Raw genomic sequence first — 9,893 nt, 5'->3', positions numbered from 1 at the left:
ACGGTCAAGCCATATCGGCCTATTATGACATATTACATTTAGTTCATAAGCAGGAGGACGTTCGCGGCAGTAGCCATACACTACATTACGTCAGACGATTTCGTCCGTCTCGTGCTGCATTCCACGGACGCCGAAACTCGGGAGAAACACGACCCCCTGCATGGAAAAGATGGCTCGGGCTCCAGTTCACCGCGATAACGGACCCGAAGTCACAGCAACATGGCAGCGTTCACCGTCGACCGTGGACAACGTTCTTCGCGTAACTTCAATCTAAGCAACAAATGCAGTCTTCACGCTCGCAATGCCTTCTGTCGCCTGTAGAACTCACAAGCTCGCCCCCCCCCCCCCAAAAAAAAGAAGATGTACCGCGCCTGTCCATGTTTTCGCCGATGGAATGAATTGATTTGGCCTTCAAATGGGCGCCGCGGACACGGAATCATATGTATGTGACAAATAAAAATCTTGAATCTTGAATCTTGAATCTTGAATCACAGATTTGCGAGTTGTAAAGGCAACGCGGCGTGAGAACACGCGCAGGGTTCCCCGTCGAATCGACGTCTCCGGACGTAAACGCAGCGTCACTGAAACGGTCACGGCGCTGGTGGTTTTACTGGCGACAAAAGGCGAGACATAAATGAATGCATAAATACATGCGGCGTTTAAATGGACGGGCTTCTCGCTGTAGAGGGAGTCCACTCTTTCTACACAACTGCCCGATATTAAGAAGAAACGTTGTTGGTTTAATAAGTGACGATTCCTTTTTGAAACGTAATGTTCGTCGGCCACTCGGGAAGACACGCCCCCGTCGAGCGCGCAGGCCAAACCCGACCTCCGCCTCTGATTGGTCAGACGGCGTGGCAAGCACCTCGCGCCCATTGGCCGGCGGAGGCTCGGCGCTGGCGGGCGATTGGCCGCGCGGCGCAACGGCGGAGTCCGGCAAAGTGTCGAAGTGTGAAACGAAGTGAGGAGGAAGTCGTCCTCAAAAATGGAAAGACGGCAAACCGTGCTTTTAAACACACGCAGCTAAACGGGGGGCGGAGGTGAGTAGGATACCCAGGCATCCACCCTATGTTTGGTGTACCGGCCGGTCAGTCACTTCCCGACGGGGCTTTCCGTTGTTCCGGTGCTGCACTTGACTCGTAGCGTCGTCTACTTTCCCCATTATTTGGACAAGCCGGTCCTCGCCCCTTCCAGCCGCGGCCACCCGCGCGCCGGCGAGGTGCCCGAGGGGGGAGCGGCGGGGGGGGAGGGAGCGGCGGGGGGGAGGGAGCGGCGTCCCCGCCGCCGAGATGCCGCCGGAACGTCGGGGCGCGAGCCGAAGCGCCGCACTGTGACCATTTTTCTCCGTGACGTAACCTCAGCCCCGTCCGTCCGCGAGCCGGACCGCCCCGCGCGGCTCCCGGTGCCGTCCCGCGCGCGCGGCCGGCGTCGGGATCCGTCGTTCTCCCGACGTCATTGAACGAAAAATGGGGTTTCTTTTTATTCACGGTGTCCTGTTTCAATGTTTCCTGCGCCCTTATCTAAGGCAAACCGAGTTTTGTTACGTTAACACACCGAATAATACGTCCTGTACTCACAATGTAAAGCTCCACTAGTTTGCACCAGAGTTCCCTTCACATTGTTGTCCCATCCCTTCGTTTATGCATTTCCATGGCAAAATTATGAGTCTTAAATGCTGTTATGGGAATTATAAGCTCCAATGAACGAAAGCTAGAGAGAACACTTGTTTTCAACTTGTATTACGAATCTTTAAAAAGGAAAAAAAAAAAATTTAAAGTACTATTTTAAAATCAAATTTGTACACTTTACCAAGGGCACAGTGCTTTCCATTTATACAATATCTGCTTTATATGATAATGACAGTAATCCTGCTCTATAGCTTCATGACTATATGCTTGTAACTATGGATTTTATCTATTAACCGCGAGCAGAGTGAATTTGTGCTTAAATGAATATTTCTGGATATTTTATACAGCCATTTCTGCATGAAGCACTGATATTGTAGCTTTACTCAGTAAATCAATCATTTCCATGCAGGTGTGTTATGCATATGTAGTAACCTACGCCTACATGAGCTCCCTCTTGTGCTGTGAATAGAACAGATTTTTAAACATTAGGGCAAAAAAATCTGTGACTCCGTCGAAGGGTCGCAACCCAAAAACACTGATCCAGCAGACTTCAAGGTGATTGTGTGTGTGTGTGTGTGTGTGTGTGTGTGTGTGTGTGTGTGTGTGTGTGTGTGTGTGTGTGTGCATGTGTGTGTGCGTGTGCGTGTGTGCGTGTGTGCCTGCGTGCGTGCGCTCCACCTGGACAGCCATGCCAGCCCAGCCCTCTCTGATGAGGGACCCGGAGGAGGAGATGGAGGCGGAGAGACAGTGCGAACTCCCCGAGGCCAACGGGGACGTGGAGGACGACGGGGAGACGACGGGAGCAGTGGGAGAAGGGGGCGGGGGAGAGGGGGAGGAGACCATGGAGGAGAGCACTGAGGAGAGGGACAGCGACCTGGATGAGAGCGAAGACGACGACGAGGAAGAGGAAGAGGAGGAGGAAAGTTCAGGTGAAGCCCGGCTTTTTTGGAATCTGCATCACAGTCCGTATGACTGCCGTGAGCTGGGCACGTCGCTCTCACCGCCACACAACGAACCAACGAAACGAAACAAACATAAATCGGAGTTAAAGGAAGAAATGACATGAAATATTATCCAAATAATTAGATGACCAACTCTGATTTGAAATACATCAGGGCAGTACTGATGTGTATAGTTTTCATGTGATTCGCATCTCTAAACTCTGTTCTCTCCGGTTCTCTTCACGCCTCCCGAGAAGAGATGGATGATGAGGACTGTGAGCGAAGGAGAGGGGAATGTCTCGACGAGATGCTGGACTTGGAAAGACAGTTCCAAGAACTGAAAGACAAGTAAGATGGATGGATGTAAAGATGAGTCGGTAGATTGTGGCAACGTGTGAAGCAAGGAGTCGGTAAAGAAAATGTATGAAATGCACAGAGGGATCAGAGCAAGGGGACAGAAAGAGAGGCTGATGCGCCGCTGTCCTTGCTGTGTGTTGGCAGGCTGTTCCGGGAGCGTCTGAACCAGGTGAAAGTCAAACTGGATGAGGTGCTGACGGGGAAAGCTGGGGAGTACAGGGAGCCGCTAGACACACTGCAGAAAGACATGCAGCTACGCACGCAAGTGGCTGGTGGGTTATTTTGACACAAGGACATTCAGCAGGCTCTTTCATCCAAACCAACTCATCGTAAGACTGGAGTGAAACAGGAGATTCGAGATTCTTCATTTGACACATGGAGTTATATAAGTTCAAGTTCAAGAGAACATTTGTCACATACATATACATACAGTCATACATATATGCAGTGAAAGGTCATGACACAAGCTCTAAAAATACAAAAATGTGCAAATTCGACACGAGGTGCTCGCGCAGGTGGCCGGGCTTACTCCAAAGACTGTGCAGAGGAACAAAGTAGGCAATAAATGAATAATCAAAACTGTATATGACCATATGCAGTATACATACTATTCACGATTCAAGAGGTTATTTGTCACATACATATTCATACAGTCATACATACAGTATGCAGTGAAATGTCATGACACCTGGTGATTCCGCACATTAATCTCTATAATCTCGCAGGCAGCCGCAAGCGGCGGCGCCACAATCGTGATTAGGTTCTATAATTATATATATGACTCTATATGACCATATGTCATTTAGCACATACAATATGCACATACTGGCGCCTTGGGGAAATAAATATTCAGAAGTAGTAATATTAGTATTCGTAGTTGTCTTCAATAGTCAGTAAATCATCTCTACATTACAGTCTTTGACGGAAATACTTCCAATAAGTACATCAACGGAGTTGGATCTGTTTTTGAATAATAACTTAATTACTGAAGCGGTATGTATGAGGACATCCATATGGGACGTGGACTGGGGGAGTGCCGAGCTGGAGATGGCGAGAAGGGTCTAGTGCCTATCTTGTCGAACACAGCAGATGGGAATAACAGTCAGAGGGGAAACACCGTTCTATAGTCACGGACAGCGGCGGGCTCAAACTTGGCGGGTTACTGCATACTGCGCTGTATTGCTGTTCTGTTCGGTGCTACTGTATTGCTGTGCCGTACTGTTGTATACTGCGCTGTATACTGTATCCCCACGCACACTACCTCACTTTATTCACATGCCACTTTAATGCACATATCCGTATATACATAATAACCTATCCCATAAACATAAGTCTATTCCCTTTTTTCAATTTTGTACCCCCATTCTCTATTACTTCCTGAGTTATTTTATTTTATTTTATTCTATATTATTCTATTCCCTTACTGCATTACGTTTTAAGAATCAGTTAGTTTCAGTTAGTTAGTCAAGTACAGATTAGGTAGCTATTGGGTTCAGTCTAGAACATATTGTGCATAATCACCGGGTGCGTTGCATTGACATTTCACTGCATATGTGTATGAAAGTATGTATATGTACTTGACAAATAAACCTTGAATCTTGAATAAATTAGGATGGCTAGGAAGGGCGGGATGTCCTCACAAATGGTTCAGAGAAGGTGTTGGAAATTGTTCTCCAAACCAGACAAACTGGACCTGCTTGTACATCCTCTTGAGGGAGATGGATGTACGGGAACGTTACCTTAAATGTTATCTTGCAATAGATGGCTCTTCTGCAGGAGGTACACATGTGTTATTACACTAATATAAGTATGAGTATGACTCTATTTTCTGTGAGTCGCTTTACGTAATCAACAAAAGTACCCGAGAGAATCTGGGATGGGGAACTGCTAATTGGGACTGGACTCGAAAACCTTAGTGCTGGACTTCAACACCGTTCCTCTCTCCAACCAGGAGTGTACAGAGAGCTGTGTCTGCAAGTCATCCAACACAAGTACGAGTGTGAACTGCAAGGAGCGAGGCAGCACCTGGAGGTAACGGTACACACACACACGCGGGCGCCCGCGCTCAGACACTCAAACTACTCACAAACGCATGATGTTCGTCCTGTGTGTGTTGACAGAGTGAGCGGACCTTGCTGTTTGATGCCATGAAGACAGAACTATTGGACAAGATCAGGAGACTGGAGGAGGACAGGCAGAGTGTTGACCTCACCTCAGGTACACACACGTAAACACACACACACACACACACACACTTCCCCCCCCGCTGACCCAATGCAGTAACCGTTGCACAATCAATGCTGGAAGGACAGCAAACTCTCTGACAATGGTCATTCAACTGTGAAAACCAAATCGATTTTAAAAATGCTGTGATTACTCTCAAGCTTTTAAATGTATTCTGTGACCTGCTTCTCACTTGTCAAAAAAACGTATACAGGTACTCCTCACTTAACGACTGAGTTCCGTTCCTAGGACCAGGTCGTTAGGCGAATTGGTCGATAAGCGAGGACCCGTGTTATTGCACGGTAAGGGGGCGTGGCCATTGCGAACGCTAGTGTAGTGAATACTGACAGACTGCGGGAACGAGACTGAGAATGGTGATGAGATTATAAAGTGTATATACACAGTTTATACACTGAATATACAGTGTGTATATAGTGTATACACTGTATATAGTGTATTTAGCAGCAGTTCCGAACCTTGGGCCCACTTGAAAATCTCAAAAGTGTTCGCGGCACGCATCTGACCAGAAATACAGGAGCCAATCAACGCGTTCTCAGAGGACGTATATTTTAACATTCATATGCATTCTCATACATACAGTGCAGTAGTGATAAAACAAATATAAAGAGTGGGGTAAAAATAACCTTATATCTATGGATCTTTCCCGTAACGTTTGTACCGTAAAACTAACAATAACAGGAGCACATGAATAAGAACTCACCTCATGAGAAGGCTGATGTTGCGTGGCAGACACCAAATGCTGGATGTCTGGCTTCAAGGACGACAGTCTCAGGCGAAGATCTGGCTCAACATTCCGCTTATTCCTGTATTTTTCGTCTTCGATGCCACAAGTGCCGAAAAGCTCAGTCTCACAGAGATATGTTGTCAGGAAAGGTTCAGAAATCGCACAGCTCTGTTGGACAGATTGGGAAAGCAACATGAAGCCAGATGTTTGTCGGGTACTTCAGTGAGAAAGCAAGTTTCAATCTCTTTTTGTGACAGGAAGAATTTAATTCTCCCCGATTGTATGCGGCTTTACCAGATTTGGCTATGAGTCGGGCGACCCGATAGGACGCTTCCACTGCCTTGGCGTTCTCGGTGCCCACTCATGACGTTTCGATGACTTTCTTCTCGCCCTGATACTCCTTGAGTTTATTATCGAGCGGCTTGGAGGTGTCCTGTTGGTGTTTTGTCTCGGGGTGGCGGTGCAGTTGACATGGCTTCGGAGCTTCGTTTGATAAAATCTCGGAACGCACCGCGCACAGCGGTAACGGTTGGTCTTCCGTGCCTGTCCGAAAAAAATCCCATTGATAAATATTTAGCGCTGTACTTTCTCCAAACCTTTCTTTTTTGTTTGACAGCTGGGACTGTGTCTTGTGGATGATGAACCAAAGGCTTCTTTCCTTTTTCAGTGTGCCTGATGCAAGCCAACCATCCATTTTGATTATCACCGCAAGTTCAAAAATGTACAGGTGCAGGTCGATTGTGGTCTGGCTTGGACGTAGTACACCCTAATATAAGTTCCTATCTATCAGTGATGATGCATTTTTGAAGGTTTTAAAGAAAAAATACCATGGAATTATTTTTATATTGTTACATTTTCAAACATTTTTGTAATTAAATCATTTTCAAATTTATTTTTTCAATAAAATCTATGTGTTTTGCCCATGATTTGGCGGCCCAATTGGGCCGCGGCCCATAGGTTGGGAATCGCTGGTATATATAGTGGATAGAGTTTATAAAGTGTTTATAGTATATATTGTATTGTGGAAGTTTCGCCACCACACACCACCCAAGTGGCGTTTTCAGGGCACTCCGGCAGTTGTTAACACCAGTTTATTGTAGAGAGTGGGCTAGCTGGAATTAGCCCAGGAGCAGATTGAACATGTCATGACACGGGCTCCTCTCCTGAGTGTGTGTGTGGATGGGGGCTTTAACCTGTTGCTCGTTAGACCAACCAATGAGCAACATGTATGCAGCCACGCTGATCCCAATCACCTCGATCCAGGTCAGGAGTGGCTGCTCACCACACCATCCCCACACCACAACTGCATATACAGTAGTGTATACAGTGTATGTAGTATGTATAGTGTATATAGTATATACAGTATATAGTGTATATACTATACACAGTATACAGTATATGTAGCCTATAAAGTATATAACGGGTGATGAGATGAGATGCTTGACACAGTGAGCGCGCCGCGGTATCGTTCACAGCGCAATATACAGACTGGTCAGAGAGCTGGTCCTAAGTCTGGATGGTCGTTAAACAGGTAGGTCGTTAAGTGAGGAGTACCTGTATACACTTACTAGAAGTACAACGGTAGACCTCAGTACTAATGGAACTGACACATGTTTTGTCCAACTAATGTAAACCTTGTTCTCAGAGCACATAGGCATTGACACACCTCCCAGGACGACTGACTCATCTCAACGGACTCTTTTGAGGTCGTTATGAATGTGGAAAATCTTGATTTATAGTTTAATGCAACGTATCTCAACGTGGGGTCCCTAAATGTACAAGACCTTTGCACCATTACAGAATGTTCAATAATGACTGTCAACGTTAAACTGCTTTGTACTACATCACGTCTAACGTTAAAATCTCTCCTATTGGTGTCCCAAGGGCAGTTTGAAATAGTTTATCATGGCCTAAGTTCTGTCCCAAGCTGAAAAAGCCAAGAAACCATAAAAATTGTTCTCACTCTGCCCACAATATTTTGATAACGGTGCTATGGCGGAGGCAAACCTGTCTCCACTTTGTTCCTCCTCAGAACGAACTGAAAGGAAAGAACCCATGTGTTCAGAAGAACCGTTCTGTTCCTGAGGACAACCTCCTTCCTTCCTCTTCCTCTTCCAGACAGTTGTCAGGTGGATCACTCAGGGTAACGGTCGGTCTGGTCAACCAATAGAGTAACTTTTCTTTGCTGTGGTCTCCGTCGCAGAATGGTGGAGTGACGAGATTCGGAGCAAGAAGTGCAAAAGAAAAACCGTCCTGGCGCGGACGGAGAGGAAGAAGAAAGCCACTCTTGTCACAGGTACCTAACCCTCTTGCTCCACGCAGCCAGCGGACCTCTCTCTAACAAAGTCTTGAAGACTGTGTTGCTAAGCCCTCACTCTCCGTCTCTTCAGGCCCTTTCATTGTCTACATGTTGAGGGACAGTGAAATCCTGGAGGACTGGACGGCCATTAAAAAGGTATATATCTGTGAATATCTACATTAAGAATGGACTGATTGACTGATTACTGTATTCAGTAACTAATCATGGCTCTCAGTTATTCAAGCAATATAATTCCAGTGCCAGTATGTGTTGCATTAAATGCAAATATTTACCAATTTATACATGACAATGTGCCAGGTATGACTAAAGCTGTCAACATTACCCATCCAAAAGTCAGGGGAATTTTACAGCAATGTTGAATGTCAATGAAGTGTCACAAAAAATAGAATGTAAATGAGGTGATTTTCTTTCAGTTGTTTTGAGGAAACTTCACTGTCTCACTCTTCAATGCCAATAAATGGCTCTTTTGCAATTGGGATACATGTATTATAACACTATGAGGTTAATTTCATGCCACATTTACAGTGGCAAAAAATGAACAAAAAACACAACAAAATTGTTAATCAAAATTATTTGGATGACTATTAATAATAATAATAATAATAATAATAATAATAATAATAATAATAATAATGAATTAGTAGCTACAACTAAAAGCGGCCAAATGATGCCATGTCAACTACAGGATAGAGTAGGAAATAGATTCTGCTTGTCTTTTTACGCTGCAGCAAAATATGCCCAGATCAAAAAATGCCCAATAAATATCCACAACGACTGTCGCCTTCAGGATACGACTTTCCTTTTTCCCGAAAAAAAAGGAAACAAACGTGGTGAGAAGAAAAAAATAAAGTACTTTCTGGTTTCTGTTGGCGTGTCTTCCCAGGCAAAAGCGGCGCTGTCACCGCCAAAGAAGAAAGCAGAAAGTAAGTCCGTCCGTCCATCTGTGTGTCTGTCTATCCTTAGTCTACAGTACATACGTGACGTTGTCCAGCGGTGCTGTCGTCACGGTCGTTCTTTCCTTCTCTCTCTCTCTCTCTCTCTCTCTCTCTCTCTCTCTCTCTCTCTCTCTTAGAGCGGTGATGGTGGGAGAACTTCACAGATGACCAACGGCAGCACTAATCGCAAAACTCAAAACAATCCCTCAAAACTCACCCCGACATTAGGATTTCGATGCTACAGTGCTTGGCTGCAGCAGCCAGCTCTACCCTTGCGTTTTTTATGGCTATTTAAAACAAGTTCTTATTGATATGACCCTTGTGTATTTATATAACAATTTATATGACAGTGAATAAAAGTTTTATCCTTTATGACACACGACCAGACCTTGTGCTTTTGATTCTCTATGTGAGGTACCCCCGTGCGTGCGTGCGTGCGTGCGCCTGTGCGTGCGAGCAAGAGAAAGAAATAGACAGAATAAGACCTTTCAAATATCCCAAAAACTACATCTGAATACCTGTAGCCTTAGACTGAATTAGTCCATCTGAACCTAATTGTGTCAGACCTTCAGAGCACGCTTGACATTAAATAGACTTGATGAGTGGTTTTGGACTTATTTTCCTTGCTCATGTGGGAAGTAAACGATGAACAACAACAACAACAACAAAAACAATGAATTATTGGCATTGAGTTTGTTAAACACTCAGGAGAGCAGGGAATTTCAGCAGCTGCTGGTGAAACAG

General features: G+C 45.4%; 1 protein-coding gene across 1 annotated transcript; it reads left to right on the top strand.

The window, feature by feature from the left end:
* The first annotated feature begins 951 nt into the window (after nt 1-951).
* Nucleotides 952-9,531, top strand: brms1 (BRMS1 transcriptional repressor and anoikis regulator). Its single transcript, XM_080023458.1, has 10 exons — nt 952-1,040; nt 2,315-2,557; nt 2,827-2,917; nt 3,071-3,198; nt 4,878-4,957; nt 5,047-5,143; nt 8,098-8,190; nt 8,285-8,349; nt 9,098-9,137; nt 9,287-9,531. Exons 2-10 carry the CDS (start codon nt 2,317-2,319, stop codon nt 9,292-9,294), a joined length of 843 nt encoding a protein of 280 aa, XP_079879584.1. The 5' UTR covers nt 952-1,040; nt 2,315-2,316; the 3' UTR covers nt 9,295-9,531.
* Nucleotides 9,532-9,893: the final 362 nt, after the last annotated feature.

This window comes from Zeus faber (assembly GCF_960531495.2).
Source record: "Zeus faber genome assembly, chromosome: 22".
Lineage (NCBI taxonomy): Eukaryota > Metazoa > Chordata > Actinopteri > Zeiformes > Zeidae > Zeus > Zeus faber.
This window is presented reverse-complemented; position numbering and strand designations above follow the sequence as displayed.

Coding starts and splice junctions, on each gene's coding strand:
- brms1 (XM_080023458.1), top strand. CDS start 2,317: ATGCCAGCCCAGCCCTCTCTGATGAGGGACCCGGAGGAGGAGATGGAG. Junction 3,199..4,877: donor GCTACGCACGCAAGTGGCTG/GTGGGTTATTTT, acceptor CTCTCCAACCAG/GAGTGTACAGAGAGCTGTGT. Junction 8,350..9,097: donor ACTGGACGGCCATTAAAAAG/GTATATATCTGT, acceptor GTGTCTTCCCAG/GCAAAAGCGGCGCTGTCACC.